This window comes from Nerophis ophidion, linkage group LG25 (assembly GCF_033978795.1).
Source record: "Nerophis ophidion isolate RoL-2023_Sa linkage group LG25, RoL_Noph_v1.0, whole genome shotgun sequence".
Lineage (NCBI taxonomy): Eukaryota > Metazoa > Chordata > Actinopteri > Syngnathiformes > Syngnathidae > Nerophis > Nerophis ophidion.
Genome location: NC_084635.1, coordinates 12,605,994 through 12,626,469, shown reverse-complemented (window position 1 = coordinate 12,626,469; position 20,476 = coordinate 12,605,994). Strand labels below are relative to the sequence as shown.

At 39.9% G+C, this 20,476-nt stretch overlaps 1 protein-coding gene across 5 annotated transcripts in view; it reads left to right on the top strand.

Moving 5' to 3' along the window:
- csnk1g1 (casein kinase 1, gamma 1) overlaps positions 1 to 19,835 on the top strand; it is an 86,052-nt gene extending 66,217 nt beyond the window's left edge. For 2 of the 5 annotated variants that reach the window (XM_061887539.1, XM_061887541.1), the window contains 3 exons: positions 6,318 to 6,424; positions 12,161 to 12,184; positions 16,936 to 19,835. In XM_061887539.1, the coding sequence (XP_061743523.1) occupies positions 6,318 to 6,424; positions 12,161 to 12,184; positions 16,936 to 16,990 (186 nt within the window). In that variant the 3' untranslated portion in view covers positions 16,991 to 19,835. The remainder of the gene's footprint in view (positions 1 to 6,317; positions 6,425 to 12,160; positions 12,185 to 16,935) is intronic. The other 3 variants (XM_061887542.1, XM_061887540.1, XM_061887543.1) reach the window with 2 other exon arrangements.
- Positions 19,836 to 20,476: the final 641 nt, after the last annotated feature.

Below are 20,476 nucleotides of genomic sequence, written 5' to 3'. Positions count from 1 at the left end.
CCACTGTAATCCTAATGTTAAAACGTAAAACCCTCCGATAACAAGGTCTGGGCCGATAAGTACAGTAGATTCATCGAAGGATAAATGAAAATGAACTCAATTATTTTGTCGGCATCAATAAACTGCAATGTAAGTGTATTGGTTTTCTTTGTCTGTCGCTTTCAAACAGGGTGCAAGAGGGTTCACTCTTTGCATGGTTTGCATCACCTGAGCACGCTTGTTCAATAGTAGAATTAAATGAAGGGAGTGAATCCTTTTGTCAGTTATCCACAATTTTTATCTGGGTGGAGGCGGGAATACTAGCTTCTAACAAAGACAAAGACTCGCTGGTGAGAAGCACCGCGAGGTAACAAAAATTAGAATGATTGTAAAGACAAATGTCCCGTTGTAGGAATATTTCAGCTTCAAACCAAACAAGCAAGATTAACCGTCAGACACGTACGAACAAGCCATTATGCTGGAGTTGGTTAGATATTGATGGCTGCAAAGAACTACAACAAAAGAAATCCCCAACCCAGTTTTCCCCACTGGTGATAAATTGCACTTCCATATGTTCACTATCTATTTCTTGCTGACAGAGATTGAGAATCCGTTTTATGTTTGGTTGATTACTTATTTAACGTAATAAAACGCCATTGACTTTTAAATTACAATTGGTAAAAAATACTGATGAAAATTTAAAAGTTTATTGTGTTTTAATGGGTTGCTTGCTTTTTTTGTATATTTGTAGTTATTATGATCACATTAGTGCTTAAATTGGTGTCAAAATAATGCTGATAATAATAGCGTATATCGGCAATAATTTGTGGGACAATGTATTTTCCACCAATCTATCATATGCCCTTCCCTTTATTTTCATAGCAAACATTATTAGTCGACTCCACTGATTCTCCCAATTTTCACTTTGCTGTCATCCATATGGCTTTTGACAACTTGTGCTTTAACATTGTACTATCTCTGATGACATTGCACTGAAATACTCTGCAATGCAAGATGTAGAATAACCGGGAAAAAACATGGAATCAATAAACAGTATTAGAAGATGTTTTATTTTGGCAATAAAAATGGAACAGACATGACACAAAACATTGCATTTCAAATGGCAACTTTCTTGCTTTAAGAAACACTAATAGAAATCAAGAGTATAAATTGCGATAGTAATAGTTACATTTTTAGATATATCATCCAAAAAATTATGGAATCACTCAATTGTGAGGAAAAATTATGGAATCACCCTGTAACATTTTCAAAGCCAACACCTGCATGAGAATAAATATGTTCATTAGTTTGTAGTTAAAAAGGAGTGTTCACACCTTGGAGAGCTGTTTCACCAAGTGGATTGACATGAATCATGGCTCCAACACAAGAGATGTCAATTAAAACAAATGAGAAGATTTTCAAACTTTTTCTAGAAGGCAAATCATCACGCAATGTAACAAAAGATGTTGTTTGTTCAGTCAGCTGTGTCTAAAATCTGGACCAAGTGTAAACAATGTGAAGGTTGTAATAGGCAGGCATACTGGTAGACCATGGAAACATTAAAGCATCAAGATGGAAAACTTAAAGCATTAGACTTATCAAACTTTATTGATCCACGAGGGAAATTGTTCCACACAGTAGCTCAGTTACAAAGGATGAAAAGTAGACTAAAAATGTACCATAGAAGCAATATAAAATACAACAGATATGTCATATTTACATATTATATATAAAGTATATAATATATACTGATATATAAAAATATAATGTAATTATGATATAATAATATAATAGAATATTTGCAATGTATAACGAATCCCATTTACCATGTACAATATTACAGTATAGTGTAGAACAGCTGCAACAAAAAAGGGCAGCATAAAATAAAGAGTAGATCCAGCAGAAAATATACATGATAAACAAAGAATAGACAGATATCATGTATTGCTGTATGGCGAGTGATTTGTTTGGTGACACGCCAATGAGATTTTTGAAAGACTGCCTGAACTAAACATGCTAATTTCCGCAGTCATTGATGATGTGAGGCTGCATGTCAAGTCATGACGCTGGGGGGATGGCTGCCGTTACATCTTTCATGAATAAACAACTTTATATTGACATTTTATTTACATTGACATTTTTTTTTTAAAAATTAAAAAAATTCCATCAATTGAAAGGACGTTTGGGGATGTTGGCATAATTTTCAAGATGACAATGTATTTTGCCATGTAGCAAAAACTGCAAAAACGTTCCTTAAATAAAGATTCCTAAGGTCAATGTTATATCCTACAAACAGTCCAAATCTCATTGTAATTGGAAAAAAAAAAAATGGATCTTTGACAAAAGTTAAACCTGCAAAGCTGATCTGAAAACAGCTATTTAGAGAAATTTGGACCAAAATTGATAAGGAGTGCTGTTTGCCACGTGTTTAAGTCCATGCCTCAGTTACTGCAAGCTGTTTACCAAGCCAGAGGTGGTGCAACAAGGTACGAGTGGTGTGTTTACAGTCTGTGGAACGCTCTCCCTGACCACCTGATGGCACCACAGACTGGATGCTTTTGAAAAAGGCTTAAAAACCTTTCTTTTTGAAAAGCCTTTTGTTAGATATATGCATACTAGTTCTAGCTATTAGGCGGTTCTAGTTTTAATTTATTTATTTATTTATATATATATTTTTATTTTATTTTAAATTTTAATAACTGTAGCACTTTGAAGTTGTTTGTTCAATGTACAGAGATTTTTACAAATAAAACTTATTGTTATTATTATTATTTTCTTGATTTCTTTTAGTGTTTCTAAAAGCCAGGAAGTTGCCATTACAACTGACTAGTTTAGTTTTATGTCTGTTACCTGGTTTCTTTTTTTTTAACCAAATTAAACAACTGAAAAACATCCTCCCAGATGAATGATTCCACATTTTGCAGGGGTTGTATTTCAGGTCTTAGTACTCTGAATGCAAGGCTGTCTATCCTCGAGATTCTGGTGTGTATTTTTCTTCTGTGAACATCCCCAGTCTTTCACCCTATGTCCAATTTTCAAAAACACTGTGGTGCCTTTCTGTATACAGCTTAAGGGTGTTGATATATTAAGATACAACTTGTACTGTTGTGAGTGTTTAACGTGCATCCAGATTACACTCATACCTATTTTGCTGTATGCCAAATATAAAATGTTAAAAGTGTCGATTGTAGATATTTTATTTGGCCCACAAGCTCCTGGTCATCAAACACCCATCTGTATTGCTACAGCTCTGCACACAGACTACAGGATGAGTTGCATAATGGTTAAGAAGGGATAAAGCAGAAAGCAATACCCATGTAACAAAATACAGCTGACTGGGTTGACACAAGCAAGCTCATTTATTGAGGACTGTAGGTAGCAAGGAGTACTCAGTTTCCCAAAGCCCAAGATGACTGAATATTTGTCCTTTACCAATATAAAAAATCAGAATATAATCAAATGCAATTATGTATTTCGCGGTGTAGTATAATAGTTTTATAATCTATATACAGTATATAAACATGTGTTTGGAATGATACTATATATCCTCCACATAGGTGACAAACCAAATTGTTGTCACAAAGCAAAACTTGGCCCAGTTCTAAAACATCACGCCTGCTCCATACATACATCCCATCAAAAGCAAACTATGATGGTTTTGACTATATTTTAAAACACTTCCTTGTGTTCTAGATAACATCTATTGGATATGCTTTGGTTTAAGTTCTGTGTAAATTTTGCTCCACCGGACACTTTTATAACTCATTGTTTGCGTCCGTCTGCAAGATGTGTGTTTCTGGAGCCGTTCTCTGATTGCAGGGGCGGCATAGCTCGGTAGGTACAGTGGCCGTGCCAGCAACCTGAGAGTTGCAGGTTCGATTCCCGCTTTCGCCATCCTAGTCACTGCCGTTGTGTCCTTGGGCAAGACACTTTACCCACCTGCTCCCAGTGCCACCCACAGTGGTTTAAATGTAACTTAGATATTGGGTTTCACTATGTAAAGCTCTTTGAGTCACTAGAGAAAAGCGCTATATAAATATAATTCATTCACTGCAAATGGAACCATGTACCTCTCTTTATAAAAGTATCATAATTTATCTTTTGAAAATGTACATTGTTAAAATATATGTTGAAGTTGTCACCGCTTTTTTTTTTTTTTAAGACATGGTCGAAGAAATTTTTTGTAGACATTATTTAGATTCACTCAGTCACAATATCAGGTACACCCGATTCAGATCCTGCATAAAGAAATAGCTGCTTTTAGCAGCATTTATTTCACTGGATGTCAGTGTTATGCGGATGCCACAATTAGATGAAAGTAATACTTTGTTGTATATTTTTTGGGCAAGTCAAGATGTTTGAGTATGTCATAGTCAAGTAGAATATAATATACATACATATCTCCAGTGAACAATCTTGTGCTCAATGGCAATATTATTTCACAAAAAAGAAAAGTAAACTGAACCACATTTTATCACATTCATCTGGAGCCACATAACTTAATTTGCCCAGAACAATGTGCTTACAATTTTCAATGTATCATCATAAGTCATATAAGTCATTCCTTTCTCACATTCAAAATAAGCCTAGACCTCATTATACTGAACCAAAATATTAGATTTGTACAATTACTTAAAATGCTCAATTTTTGAACAGTGTTTGAGCTCATCACTCAGGCTGTTCCATATTGTCACCCCACAGACTGAGACACAAAAACTTTTCCTTGTGCTAAGTGCTAAAGCGTGTTTGTATTTTACCGTTCCCCTGAGGTTATCCAATCCAATCCACTTTATTTATATAGCACATTTAAACAACAATAACGTTTCCAAAGTGCTGCACAGCCATGTTAAAAACAATTGTAAAAAAATAAAAATAGATAAATAAATAAAATAAAATAAAAGTATATATATATATTATGCTCCACCAATGACTGAATAAAAACAAAAAATAAATAAATATAAAACCAATAAAAACAATATAAAAACAAATATGATTAAAAACTATTTTAAAGGGTAAAATCAATTAAAACACTAAAATAGAAATCAAAGTGTATAGAAAACACAGAGGACAACAGAGAACAGAGGACCACACAACTCACGTAGTGTTAAAAGCCAAAGAATAAAAGTGGGTCTTAAGACGAGACTTAAAACACTCCACTGTGGAAGCAGTTTGAACATGGAGCGGCAGAGTGTTCCAGAGCTTAGGGCCGACCACAGAGAAGGCCCTGTCTCCCCTGGTCTTAAGTCTGGTCTTGGGCACCACGAGCTGGAACTGTCTCTCGGACCTCAGAGCGCGTGCAGGAATGTAAATTTGGATAAGGTCCGAGATATATTGAGGTGCCAGTCCATGTGAAGATTTAAAAACAAACAGCAATGTTTTAAAATCAATTCTAAAATGAACAGGGAGCCAGTGCAAACTCTGAAGAATTGGGGTTATATGCTGGCGTTTCCTGGCCCCTGTTAAAAGTTGTGCTGCCACGTTCTGGACTAACTGCAACCGGGAGAGAGCTTTTTGGCTAGTGCCAGCATAAAGTGCATTGCAGTAGTCCAGGCGACTTGAAATAAAAGCATGCACGACTTGTTCAAAAAGGTTAAAAGATAAAAACGGTTTAACCTTTACTAAAAGACGAAGGTGATAAAAACACGATTTTAAAAAGGCATTGACTTGTTTGTCTAGTTTAAGATCGCTGTCTATAGTGACACCCCACATCCCTTTCTATGAATAAACTTTGAATATTTGCAGGCAATTGATAACTTCTTGCTTTAAACATAAAACACCCTGTCAAATATTCTACTAAATCAGGAAATCTTAACAGTTTTGACTTTAAAAATAAACTATTTGTGTGCTCCTTGAATCCAACATTATGGATAATTCTAAGTGCCCGCTTTTGTAAGATTGTTAGGGGATGTATGTTGTTTTTATAATTTGTTTTTCTTCATAGCCTGAAGCAGAGGGAAAGGAGCTCCTCGCCCTCTGGCTGAGAGCTTGATATAAGAACGTCCATCTCGCTATGACGTCAAAACGTAGCCAGACTACAAAGCCCTGAGAACAGAAGCATCCAAAACCGTGTGCAAGCTCACGCCATAATTCATGCCAAAATTCATGCACCTTATGATTTGACACTTTTTGGCAGTGTTCATGACAAGTATCCAACATTATAACAACTTGTATTGTGGGACTGACGCACACATCCATGCAGTGAGTGTAGCATGCTCAGAAATTCTGCGTTTTTGTCTCCCACTAAAGTCACTGCTGTGCTCACTCATGTTAACTTTGGAGTTCTGTGGTTGAAAACAAGCGAATACATTTGAATGGACCATTGCATGTGTGTGCTACAGGTGGTCAGTTCAACCAACGGGGAGCTGAATGTCGACGATCCACTAGCAGCTCATTCCAATGCACCGATTACAGCCCAGGCAGAGGTGGAAGTTGTGGATGAGGCCAAGTATGTGTCATGCAGCCGCACCTCTTCTCCTCCATGTCGCTTTGCTGCCTCTTCTTTCCTGCTCTTCCGCTCAACCTTCTTTTGCCTCCCTCTCGCTGTATTTTGCTATCCTGAGGATTTTGTGATTCCCGTCATTTTAGTCTTGTATCTCCTGTTTTGACTGTGTGGGTTGCCCATCTTTACACCCATTTGTTTGCCCCTTGTGCCTTTCATCTGATTCAACTTTTCAAAGATAGATAGATAGAAAGATAGATAGATAGTACTTCATTGATTGCTTTGGGAGAGTTCCTTCAGGAAAATTAAAAAGATGAAAAGATGCCAATCATGATGATTTGGAGCCTATTACATCCCTCTCTTTAGCGCCTAGCAGCAATGACGCCATCGAGCATGGCTCACCACCTACTCTGCTAAAGGTGTCACTGCTGACTAAGAAAATGCGAGAAAAAAAGTGATTTACTGAATAAAAATGCATACAAGGTGACAAGTTACTTAATATTGATGGGTTAATATTGACCAAAAGTTGCCCGTCTGCAGCAGGCGGCTTGTTGATGTTGTAATGAGCTCACGTTGATCCCAAAGTGTATATTCAATGTCTTCCTTCTAAAATTAGCCTGAAAGATGAACATGTTGCTATCACTGTATCAGTGCACTACATGTACTGTAGTGTTTCTGCTTTTCTAGACAAAACTTAAAATACCGTATTTCCTTGAATTGCCGCTGGGGCGCTAATTAATTTAAAACCTCTTCTCACTCCTGCGCTTACCAAAGGCATGCGGTAAAAGTAAGCATGCGCTAATTATTTTAAAACCTCTTCTCACTCCGACACTTACCAAAGGCATGCAGTAAATATTTAAGTGTGATGTAAGCTTGGACCTTAAATCCTACTGAATAGCTCTTAATGTTCTTCCCTTTATGCGATTTCGAATTACCGGTATTAAAATCAGCCTCCTCCATTTTGAAAATGATGACAGGGGAAGTGTCACTCGTGATGTCACGAGTTTGACCAGGCGGTAATACTAAGCATGCGCTAATTATTTTGGGAAGCGAGTTTGACCTGGCAGTAATTCAAGGCAAGCGCATACTATATGCCCTGCGGCAATTCAAGGAAATACGGTATGCAACAATAGATTGTACTCCTATTTCGAATCACAATGAATTTCCACTAAATTATTTTTGCTCAATGTGGAGGTGTCCTCCCTTGGTGTCCCTTCACACACCTGTTTGATATAAAGACTGGTTGACAGGGGCTCTGATGGCTAATATATGCCACTTAACAGTGCAGCAATGATGCTGGACATGCATTTCTTAACACTCCTCCTGGCATCAATTGTGTCACTCGGCCACTGCCTTGTTATTGCCACTTTTTCCGTGTCAAATATTACAAATCGCTTAGTTTTTTGTCAAATGTACACAAAAAACTGTGATGTCATGTCTAGCAACCTCGTGTCCATCACCACTCATATCTAATTGAGGATTCACAATTAGGACACACATCTCCCAAGCAATTTTGATTAAGGGAAAGTTGACTTTTTATTGAAATTTTACCTAGGACAAGAACACATATGTTTTTCTTTTTTTATGTGTTCTTAGTCATAAAATACAGCAAGTAGGAGGTGGCTAACAATGCGCCTAATGGGACTACACTATTTCACCCATAAAGCCCTCTATAAAAACATCTAAAAACTGCCAAAAATACTCTATTTATCATTAACATGACTTGAATATTAACCAAGTATTGGCGTTATTGTCATTATGAAAGCTAACGCAGACAAAGTATTTTTAGCCACACCGTGATCAGATTTCACTAGCTTATGCTGCTACTGTGATAAATTGACCCGGTGAGCTGCTGCGTTGCGTCAGAGTTGGTGAAAGTGAATTCTCGATTATAAATCATGCCTACAACCTGTGCAGAAGAAGGTTGTGGCTGTAAACTGAGGAGTCAACTTAAACATCCAACTTAAACCCGGAAATAGCGAAAAGGATATAAAAAAAAATCCAAGTTTGCAGCACTTTTTTTTTTCCTTTTGTGAGGATTATGATTAATTCTTCATCTAAACCAGATGATATAAACATCTCATCAGTTAGCATTGCGGTGAGAGCAGACATTGTACAGTATGTTTGTTTTTTTATTTTGGTAGTTTGTATTTCAGCTACAATCGGGCGGAAGGCAGAGGGAATAAGCGGTAGAAAAAATGGAAAGTTTGTATGTCTTGTTCAGCACTTAGCAAAACTGTTGCATGATGCTTAGTGTTTCACTAAAAATGGATCTATGTAGGACATAGCTTTTAAAGTTTGTAGCTCATCCTCCTTATATTCAGGTTGAAAAAATACAAGTTTGTAGATCATAAATTTGTCCCAAAGTAGTGTTTGTTTTTTTACAAAGCCTCAAAAGATTTTCGAGGAGTGTACAGGCTCTACTACAAGAAGTGCGTGCGTGCATGTGTGTGTGTGCATGTGTTTGCGTGCATGCACGCGGCGGTTTACAGGGAGGTAGGGATAGTTTTGTAATCTAATTTGCATTATTGTCCATTATGTGTGTTCATGTAGTTTAATGAAGTCTGCAGGAGAGACCAAAAGTGAGCAAAAAAAATAAAACTTAAATATGTTAAGAAATTAGATCCGTCAAAGTTATTGCATGTGATTATTCACAAAATATTATCACATTAATCATGTATATACACAGATCAATCATGCATTTTATTTTGACTGCACATGCTCCTTTACCTTAACAGCAGATAGTTATCTAAAAGGTGGTGCGGGTTGTTATATAATGGGTCAGTAATCAGGTCAATGCATACAGTAGTTAAAATGAGTGAGAAGACTCAGACTGGTGTGCTCGCTAGCCTTTTTCACTGACAAAAAAATGTGACTTTGGATGAAAACCAAGAAAATTTACATGTATGTCATTGCAGTGATGACTTCTCCTATAGAAGCACAAGATTCCAACACCATCCAAAAGTAAAACATGTTTTTGACGCAGCCTCTCACAAACAAAAAGGTGCTGTCTGTCAGGGATTTTAGATGCCCAACCAGAAAAGGTCTCTAGATCTGTCGATAGTCAATCTAGAGGCGTTCTGAATACAAAATGTAATGACAAAGTCGCTTAAATGGCAAGACTCATCCCTCCCACTCTGTATTCAAATCAGAGTTACAATGCTATCTACTGTGCAAAGTTGTAATGCCAAGTTACATTCCCAGAGAGTCCCATCATTCTTGAGCGAACATGTAGTGCCATCCATCCATCCATCATCTTTCGCTTATCCGAGGTCGGGTCGCGGGGGCAGCAGCCTAAGCAGGAAAGCCCAGACTTCCCTCTCCCCAGCCACTTCGTCTAGCTCTTCCCAGGGGATCCCGAGGCGTTCCCAGGCCAGCCGGGAGACATAGTCTTCCCAACGTGTCCTGGGTCTTCCCCGTGGCCTCCTACCGGCTGGATGTGCCCTAAACACCTCCCTAGGGAGGCGTTCGGGTGGCATCCTGACCAGATGCCCGAGCCACCTCATCTGGCTCTTCTCGATGTGAAGGAGCAGCGGCTTTATTTTAAGTTCCTCCCGGATGGCAGAGCTCCTCACCCTATCTCTAAGGGAGAGCCCCGCCACACGGCGGAGGAAACTCATTTCGGCCGCTTGTACCCGTGATCTTATCCTTTCGGTCATGACCCAAAGCTCATGACCATAGGTGAGGATGGGAACGTAGATCGACCGGTAAATTGAGAGCCTTGCCTTCCGGCTCAGCTCCTTCTTCACCACAACAGATCGATACAACGTTCGCATTACTGAAGATGCCGCACCGATCCGCCTGTCGATTTCACGATCCACTCTTCCCCCACTCGTGAACAAGACTCCTAGGTACTTGAACTCCTCCACTTGGGGCAGGGTCTCCTCCTCAACCCGGAGATGGCACTCCACCCTTTTCCGGGCGAGAGCCATGGACTCGGACTTGCTGATTATCATTCCGGTCGCTTCACACTCGGCTGCGAACCGATCCAGTGAGAGCTGAAGACCCCGGCCAGATGAAGCCATCAGGACCACATCATCTGCAAAAAGCAGAGACCTAATCCCGTGGCCACCAAACCGGAACCCCTCAACGCCTTGGCTGCACCTAGAAATTCTGTCCATTAAAGTATGAAGCGCCATGTAGCGCCATCTCTAGCAAATGTCTGGCTGGATGAATATATGGGAAACACTGATTAGATGAACACTCGTGTACTGACTAGGACCCGAAGGCGGGCCCATATCACACCGGTTTTAAAATCACTGCTTTGGCTCCCTGTGTGTTCCAAAATTTATTTTAAGATTATTTCACTGGTTTTTAAATTTCTTGATGGTCTTGGGCTTTTTCATCTTTCGAGTTGCTTTTATCATATATGCCCTAGCGGTCCCTTCGGTCTTCCGGTTCAGGCCTTTTAATTATTCCAAAAGTCCGGACCCATGCAGACGGGGAGGCGTCATTACATTATTACGCCCCACAGTTGTGGGACAGCCTGCCAGAGGCCCTCAGGGGTGCAAAGAATGTTATGATTTTTATCATCTTTTTAACTCTGTGTTTATCTAGTGTTTGTTAGCTTTTATTTACCCCATACCAATTGAATTAATCTTATTTTAGCATTTAACTACATGTATATGTAATATTTGTTCATTTCTATTCTGTGTCTTATTATTATATTTTATTCAGGTATTCTATCCATTTAATGTATTTGATTTATATAGCTGTTTCCTCAGCGGGAGCACTCTACACTGGGGGCTCTGATGTGCCGCGACTGCTGTGATTCTGGCTCATGGGTTCCTCAGCAGGAGGACTCCCTGGTCCCTCTCTGTGTGCCCTCGGTCAGGGTCACTGCGGTCATGGCCCCTCATCATGCAGCCTCTGGTGCACCTGACTCCCTAAGAAAGTGTTAAATCACATATTTCCTCCATGCTCAATCACATACATTTTTTAAATTACTTTTAATCATGTGTGAATTGTGTGTGGTAGAGAGAGAAAGAGACAGGGGGGTAAAAAAGGGTCAGGATTGACTGTTTCAATTCGCGATTAAGCAATAAAAACAGGAGGTACAGTACATTTTTTTTGTTTATTTTTAAATGTGAAGCACTTTGTGCTACATTTTATATGTATGAAAAGTGATTTACAAAAAAGGTTTGATTGTTAGTATGCACTTCATACATCAACACTCCCAATAGTTAAAACAAATATGTGCAGATGCTTTAATACAAAATGAAAATGGTTTGATCATCTGTCATTCAAGCTGGACATAATACAGTTGGTATTGGTAAAACCCTGAACTGGTTTGCATTTTCCAACACAGGGTGTGTAGGTGGGATGTGATAACTGCGTCAGCACATACCCGCCAATGAATTTAGCAAGACAAGTGGCACTAACAAACACAGGACAAAAATGAAGGCCAGGAGATGACCGGCTTAGTTTATTTAAGTCAAGGTGTTTGCATCCCCTAAATACAGAAACAAGTCTGTCGTATCTCCCTCACTAAGGTTTTGTGCCACTGAGGCCGCTACGCCCATCAAGTGTGTGGAAAAAAAGTGATATCCAAATGACTGACCTGTATCATATCAAAGTATCTACCAGGAAACATAATGCATTGTCATGTGCAAACTTTCCCTCTGTGTTTACTTGTCTCTGTGTGCATGTGTGTGTTGCACGTGCCCGTCCTCATCACCTGGGTCTCGCTGTATTAATCTATCTTTCTTTTCTTTTTACACTCTTTTCCTCTCTCTTCTGTAGCTGCGTGAAAATGCTCAACCTGTGGTGAGTCCCTCTCTGCTCGTCCAATTCCGAATCATGGGACAGGGAGTGGATCAGCCTAGGCTTGGTACAACTCGTAGTTGAAACAACTGTCAGAACTTGACATGTGGACTATGCCATGTCCTATCATTAAAAGCAGGCCCAAATGAAAGTATTAATCATTAAAAAGCAGGCACTAAGTATCAAACTTGGTCCTATTGTAGGTTTTGCCTTCAGACACCGTTAAGAGGACCCAGTCACTGTCCTATGTCATAATCAACAGCTTTGTTGTTGTCGTGTGTTTATGATCACTCTGGCTCATCATTCATTCATGTCTTTGATATTTGTGTGTACACTTCCATTTTTTAACACGTCCAAACTAATATTGCAGTCTTTGTTCCACCATATTATTCAGCCTGGTCTCGCTGTTTTAATCATCCAAAGCCTTTTTGCCTCCTTTGTCTTACAGTTGTCAACTAATGGGTTCTATAAAATTTAAAAATGCGGGAAACCTATCCTCAATTTCAAACTTTTTAGATTCAGATTTATTGTACCGTATTTTTTGGACTATAATGCGCATTTAAAATCCTATTATTTTTTAAAAAACCGACGGTGCGCCTTAATACCTTGTACGCCAAAGGTATGTATTCATTTCAACCTATTACGGAATAAACATAATATAAAAGTATGACATCAAAGTTAAAGTACCAATGATTGTCACACACACACTAGGTGTGGCGAAATTATTCTCTGCATTTGACCCATCACCCTTGATCCCTCCCTGGGAGGTGAGGGGAGCAGTGAGCAGCAGTTGTGGCAGCGCCCGGGATTGATTTTTGGGTGATTTAACCCCCAATTCAAACCCTTGATGATGAGTGCCAAGCAGGGAGGTAATGGGTCCCATTTTTATAGTCTTTGGTATGACTCGGCCGGGGTTTGAACTCACAATCTACCGATCTCAGGGCAGACACTCTAACCACTGGCTGTATTGTATGCACAAGTTTAATAATATCTCATTGTGAGATCTACTCCGCTTTTTGCATTACGTTTTGTGCTATTTTAATGTTTTTGTTTGCGTGATTTTATGAAATTGGACAGTCTCCAGACAGTTTTCCAGAAGACAGGATGGTGGAAAAGTCTGTCAGGCGGTGAGTGGGGCCCTCGGTGATTCTCACCTTTATTGACGAGGAGCGTTGTTCTGCCAGTAGTGATGTGCGTGTCGATACCGAAATATAGACATTGCCGATACCAGATCTTTATTCTCTAATATTGATTCTTAAATGAAAATATCGATACCTTTGATAAGGTATTTTCGATAATGTATATCCTTAACAGGACACAGTGTAATGTAACTAAATCATTGATATCTTGTTAAAATATAACACGACTGGTGGGAACTACTTTTTTTCTGCCCCGGTAAGTACAAGGTGTTGTGTGCTCAGTTATTCAGCGTGTCATTTATTTCAGGAAAATGACTGGCAATTAAAATGAGTCGCTCATTATTATGCATCAGCACGTGTGTGTATCCTTTTATAGTACAAACCCTGTTTCCATATGTTGGGAAATTGTGTTAGATGTAAATAAAAACAGAATACAATGATTTGCAAATCCTTTTCAACCCATATTCAATTGAATGCACTACAAAGACAACATATTTGATGTTCAAACTCATAAACTTTTTTTTTTTTTTTTAATAATTATTAACTTAGAATTTCATGGCTGCAACATGTGCCAAAGTAGTTCAGAAAGGGCATGTTCACCTCTGTTAACAACACTCAATAAACGTTTGGGTACTGAGGAAACTAATTGTTGAAGCTTTGAAAGTGGAATTCTTTCCCATTCTTGTTTTATGTAGAGCTTCAGTCGTTCAACAGTCCGGGGTCTCCGCTGTCGTATTTTGCGCTTCATAATGTGCCACACGTTTTCGATGGGAGACAGGTCTGGACTGCAGGTGGGCCAGGAAAGTACCCATACTCTTTTTTTTTTTTTTTTTTTTTTTACGAAGCCACGCTGTCGTAACACGTGATGAATGTGGCTTGGCATTGTCTTGCTGAAATAAGCAGGGGCGTCAATGAAAAAGACGGCGCTTAGATGGCAGCATATGTTGTACCTTTCAGCATTAATGGGGCTTTCACAGATGTGCAATTTACCCATGCCCTGGGCACTAATGCAGCCCCATACCATCACACATGCTGGCTTTTGAACTTTGCGTCGATAACAGTCTGGATGGTTCGCTTCCCTTTGGTCCGGATGACACGATGTCGAATATTTCCAAAAACAATTTGAAATGTGGACTCGTCAGACCACAGAACACTTTTCCACTTTGCATCAGTCCATTTTAGATGATCTCGGGTCCAGAGAAGCCGGCGGCGTTTCTGGATGTTGTTGATAAATGGCTTTCGGTTTGTATAGTAGAGCTTTAACTTGCACTTGCAGATGTAGCGACTGACCGTATTTAGTGACAGTGGTTTTCTGAAGTGTTCCTGAGCCCATGTGGTGATATCCTTTAGAGAGTGGTGTCTGTTTTTGATACAGTGCCGTCTGACAGATCGAAGGTCACGGTCATTCAATGTTGGTTTCAGGACATGCCGCTTACGTGGAGTGATTTCTCCAGATTCTCTAAACCTTTGGATGATATTATGGACCGTAGATGTTGAAATCCCTAAATTTCTTGAAATAGCACTTTGAGAAACATTGTTGTTAAACTATTTGACTATTTGCTCACACAGTTGTGGACAAAGGGGTATACCTCGCCCCATCTTTTCTTGTGAGCATTTTTTGGGAAGCTGTTTTTATAGCCAATCATGGCACCCACCTGTTCCCAATTAGCCTGCACACCTGTGGGATGTTCCAAATACATGTTTGATGAGCATTCCTCAACTTTATCAGTATTTATTGCCAACTTTTCCAACTTCGTTGTCACGTGTTGCTGGCATCAAATTCTAAAGTTAATAATTATTTGCAAAAAAAAAAAGTTGATCAGTTTGAACATAAAATGTGTTTTTTTTGTAGCATATTCAACTGAATATGGGTTGAAAATGATTTGCAAATCATTGTATTCTGTTTATATTTACATCTAACACAATTTCCCAACTCATATGGAAACGGGGTTTGCAGGCTATTTTATAGTCGGCTATTTGGAGACACTACATCCACAGTTGAATATGAATAAGAATGCATTCAGTGCAGAATGACACCATCATTCATTTCGCCCTGTGATTTTGTATTGTTGGAAGATGATTCCTCGAGAGCATCAACACTCGGAATGCACAACTTTTTAATATTTACCAGACACATTAGGTATATTTTGCACAAAGTATCGATATCTGATCGGTATTGCCGATATTAGCCTGAATATAACCCTGCATCGCACATACAGTGGGGCAAAAAAGTATTTAGTCAGCCACCGATTGTGCAAGTTCTCCCACTTAAAATGATGACAGATGTCTGTAATTTTCATCATAGGTACACTTCAACTGTGAGAGACAGAATGTGAAAAAAAATCCAGGAATTCACATTGTAGGTATTTTAAAGAATTTATTTGTAAATTATGGTGGAAAATAAGTATTTGGTCAACCATTCAAAGCTCTCGCTGATGGAAGGAGGTTTTGGCTGAAAATCTCACGATACATGGCCCCATTCATTCTTTCCTTAACACGGATCAATCGTCCTGTCCCCTTAGCAGAAAAACAGCCCCAAAGCATGATGTTTCCACCCCCATGCTTCACAGTAGGTATGGTGTTCTTGGGATGCAACTCAGTATTTTTTCTTCCTCCAAACACGACGAGTTGAGTTTATACCAAAAAGTTCTATTTTGGTTTCATCTGACCACATGACCTTCTCCCATGTGCTCTCTGGCAAACTTCAGACGGCCCTGGACATGCACTGGCTTAAGCAGGGGGACACGTCTGGCCCTGCAGGATTTGATTCCCTGTCGGCGTAGTGTGTTACTGATGGTAACCTTTGTTACTTTGGTCCCAGCTCTCTGCAGGTCATTCACCAGGTCCACTCGTGTGGTTCTGGGATTTTTGCTCACCGCTCTCATGATCATTTTGACCCCCGGGATGAGATCTTGCGTGGAGCCGCAGATCGAGGGAGCTTATCAGTGGTCTTGTATGTCTTCCATTTTCTGATAATTGCTCCCACAGTTGATTTTTTCACACCAAGCTGCTTGCCTATTGTAGATTCACTCTTCCCAGTCTGGTGCAGGTCTACAATTCTTTTCCTGGTGTCCTTCGACAGCTCTTTGGTCTTGGCCATTGTGGAGTCTGGAGTCTGACTGTTTGAGGCTGTGGACAGATGTCTTTTATACAGATAACGAGTTCAAACAAGTTCCATTAATACAGGTAACGAGTGGAGGACAGAAGAGCTTCTTAAAGATGAAGGTACAGGTCTGTGAGAGCCAGAGATCTTCCTTGTTTGAAGTGACCAAATACTTATTTTCCACCATAATTTACAAATAAATTCTTTAAAATTCCTGGATTTTTTTTTCACATTCTGTCTCCCACAGTTGAAGGTACCTATGATGAAAATTACAGACCTCTGTCATCATTTTAAGTGGGAGAACTTGCACAATCGGTGGCTGACTAAATACTTTTTTGTCCCACTGTAACTGCCAGTTTTCCCACAGGTGGCAGCGTGACCCTAATAATCCCCAAGAACCTGAAGTTTACAAGTCAATATTTTGGCCGATGTAGCGTAGGAAAGCAATCAGCGCTGGCCTTGTGTTGTTTCTTTGTAAGCTCCAGCAGTTGAATGTGCGTCTCTGTCTGCAGGTGCTGCTGCTTCTTTAAGCGGAAACGGAAGAAGAACACACCGCGACACAAATGATCACCCGCAACCCGCCGGAATCTCTCCGGCTGTGTTGTTTTTTTGTTTTTGTTTTTTGCTGGCTGCAAATCTGCGAGGTTCCATTCACAATACAAGCGGGAGAAAACAGGGATCTCGACTGCACCGGTCTCTGAAAGGAACTTTTTTTTTTTTGGGACGGAAGACCGTTTTTTCCTCCACGGGTGGGCGCAAACGGAGGATGATTTTGTTTGAGTGCCCTCAGACTTTTTGTTGTCTCCTTTTTGGCATTCCCCGACTCCCATAACCCTCCCCCCCCCCCCCCTCGCTGTGATTTATGATTGTTTTCACTCACTAAATCATCGTTTAATTTCCCCGTCGGTAAGGTTTGGGGGTATTCCTGACGTGGGACTGAATGTAGACTTTTTGACACACGAGCAGCGCAAAACCGCCTCCGTGGGGTCCTGCACTTTCTGCCGTGGGGACCAGCGAGCACAGGAGGCCACGCCCGCACACCTCCTGCACCGTCTTCTCAGAGGAGGATTTCTAAAACCCCCCACCCCCCCGAACTCTCGAACACACTACAATCCCTCCAGACTCTTTTGTTCTGTGAACCGAACACTTTGTTGGGCTGGAAGAAGAAACTATTTATGATATTTATCTGTCGGTTGCCACCAGTTTTCTTACTAATTCTCCCAACATACACACTGAATGTATGGACAGAAAAGTAAATGACTTCTGGAGCATTTCTATCATTTGTCCTGTGCATGGTTCAAAAAAAAAAAAAAAAAAAAAAGGAGAAAAAAAGATGTCAGTGTATGCTCTTATTGAGACGGTAAATTACTAGACTGTACACCAGTAGTTGCTTTGGAGCGTAGACAAACAAACACTACTGTTCACTGCCTTAACCCCAAACAACCACCTCACTTTACTAGGCAACACTGAGGGGGTTAAGAGATTCGGAAAATACAAAGATGTGGACTTGTGTGCGACTTTGATGTATTCCAATAAGTCCAGTCTGAAGGCCCCGCACTGCAAAGCGACGCTTGATGATCCCGACTGTTGTCGACGCGCGTCGGCATGGCGTCCTAGTTAAGTGTTTTTGTTCCCCTCGGTGAACACGGAGGGCTGCCTTGAAACAATATCCTCAGTACGTCACCTTGCCTATCCTCACTAACACGGTGAATTTCTTAGTTTTTTTGTTTTGTTTTTATTGTATTTGATGTCTTGCAAATGTGAATTGTGTTGAATCCAAATAGCCATGGCTTTAAGGGGAAGGAGATGGTAGCAACATGTGAAAAGAAGCTTGAGATCATGACTGCACTACATTTGCTTTCCTCGCCTTGTCGATACTTTTTACTTTATGGCGTCCCCATCCTTTTCCTTTTTCATTTTTTTTCTTTGTGCCATGACCCGGCCTTCCCCGCCCCACGTCTCTGCACACGCACACTCGCTAGGTGTGGCGTCTCGCGGACCCCCCGCGTCCCTCATCTTTACGAACGGAGTATTGTAGAAGTGGCTAACTATGACTTCACTGAATCCATACCTACACTGGTTGGTTCTTAGCCCCGATCACGACTCACACGAGTAACTCCGGGGCCCAAGTTGTCGGAACGTACTTGAATCTGAAAATCTACGGGACCTTTTCCGGTTCCTCCTCATTACAGTCGGGAATTTGGCTATTTGATTGACAAGTGTTCATTCCTTTGGGACATTTCTGTGCCTCTTGGGTTTATTCACCAGGATTGTGTCATCCCGCGTTCCTAATAACCAGGTGGACTAAATAACCTTTTACCGCGTCCCATGAATTCCCAGAGTGCCATTCCTGAGACTACTGCAAGTCCACGCCTTTTGACCTGTGCCAGGAAAAGTTGAATGTTTGTTTCTGTCGGCCATCTTCATCCCGCCTCGTGTCCTCGACGTCATTTCAAGCGCGGTGGCTGATTTCAGTACCAGGAAGTGTTGGGAAAAGTGTCTCCAGAAGTAAACTTTTTGCAGGTTTTTGTCTTTTGCTTCTTCCTTTAACGGCGTGCTGTAACGTTGACAGCTGGTATACCTCCTTTTTCCGTTCTTTTACGACTATACGGTTCGTTCGTACGTGCATGGCTTATCCCGGGTCGCCCGCGGAACATGTCTATTGTCGGCTCTGTGAGACGTTATGGCTTCCAGTCCTCATGTAAAATATGACAACAGGAAAAAAAAAAAAAAAGGCATCATTCCATCACACTTTTACTACTAGTTTCAGGTTGTATGTGACATCCGGAGCTGAGGCAATGAATGGCTTTTGTCCTTTTTTGGGTTCTCTGGCACTTTTCCTCGTTGCTGTACTGTAGAATTACCTTGGAAATTACTGTATATTTTTTCTTTGAAGAAGAGGGTGACATTTACTGCAATATTGTGATGCTTATTTGGTAATTGTGCAGACTCCATCGCTGTATTCTTTGTTCTTTCTGTTGGGATTACATATAAAGCCGTATTTTATTTCTTTTTTATTTCTTGTCCCCTTGAATCAAAATTGTACAGCTCCAGGAATTAACTCTCCTCGGCACAATTCTCCCCCCTCCCCAGAGCTATGATTAAGAGAAATCTTAAAAGTGTATATAAATATTGTGTTGAAAAATGAATGTCAACTTCAAAAATTTATTTTTTGAGTTAGTCAAGGGCTTCTAGCGTGAAGGACCCACATTTCCACTTTTTATTGTTTCTTTTTTAATTTGCTGAAAAAGCTAAAGATCCTTTTTTTTTTATCTGAGTTGCCTGTCGTTTCCCCTCCTTGGATTCATGTTATGATACGTCACATGAAAAATCACTTTTTATTCCCTCCATGCCTAAAGGGAAGTCCAGTTTGCACCCTTTTTTATGTAAAATAAAAGATGTCTTCACCTTTTGGGGGTTGTGTTTGTGTGTAAATAAAATTCCAATCCCCATTAATATGCATTTGTACACCTGCCGTATTTTAGATACAGTAGGGGTGCACAAAATGAATCACCATTCTTATTCATCCCAAAATCAATTAATCATTTTCAAAAATCCATTAAAAAAATGTTGTTTTTAAATAATACGTTTTTAGGTTTGCAGTTCTCAAGCTGTGCTACGCCAAAGAATCACTTGATTAAGGACCGTGTTTTTATTTTCCTATATACAAACGGTGTTACATGTTTAAACAAAAAAATGTAATAAAACCTCTGCATGGTTTTTATTGGATACTTAGGCCTACTGCGCTACTGTGTTTTAGCTACATTTTTTTTTCTCTGAGGTGGCACTGTTTTAGGCCATTTCCTATGCAACCAAAACAAGCTTTTCTAATCTGTAACCTGTTTTGAAAACGTCTCAATGTAATTATTATACCAATTAATACGTTGCGAGAATCTGTTTGAATTTAGAATATATTGTGAATTAAATTATCACCCCAGGAATAGGGAATTGCATCCAATCAATTGGTGACAGAGATTCACACCGTTTTTATTTAGGGCTTCAACAGTTATATGTATTATTTGATAAGAAAAAAGCTTTGATTCATGGTCTGTT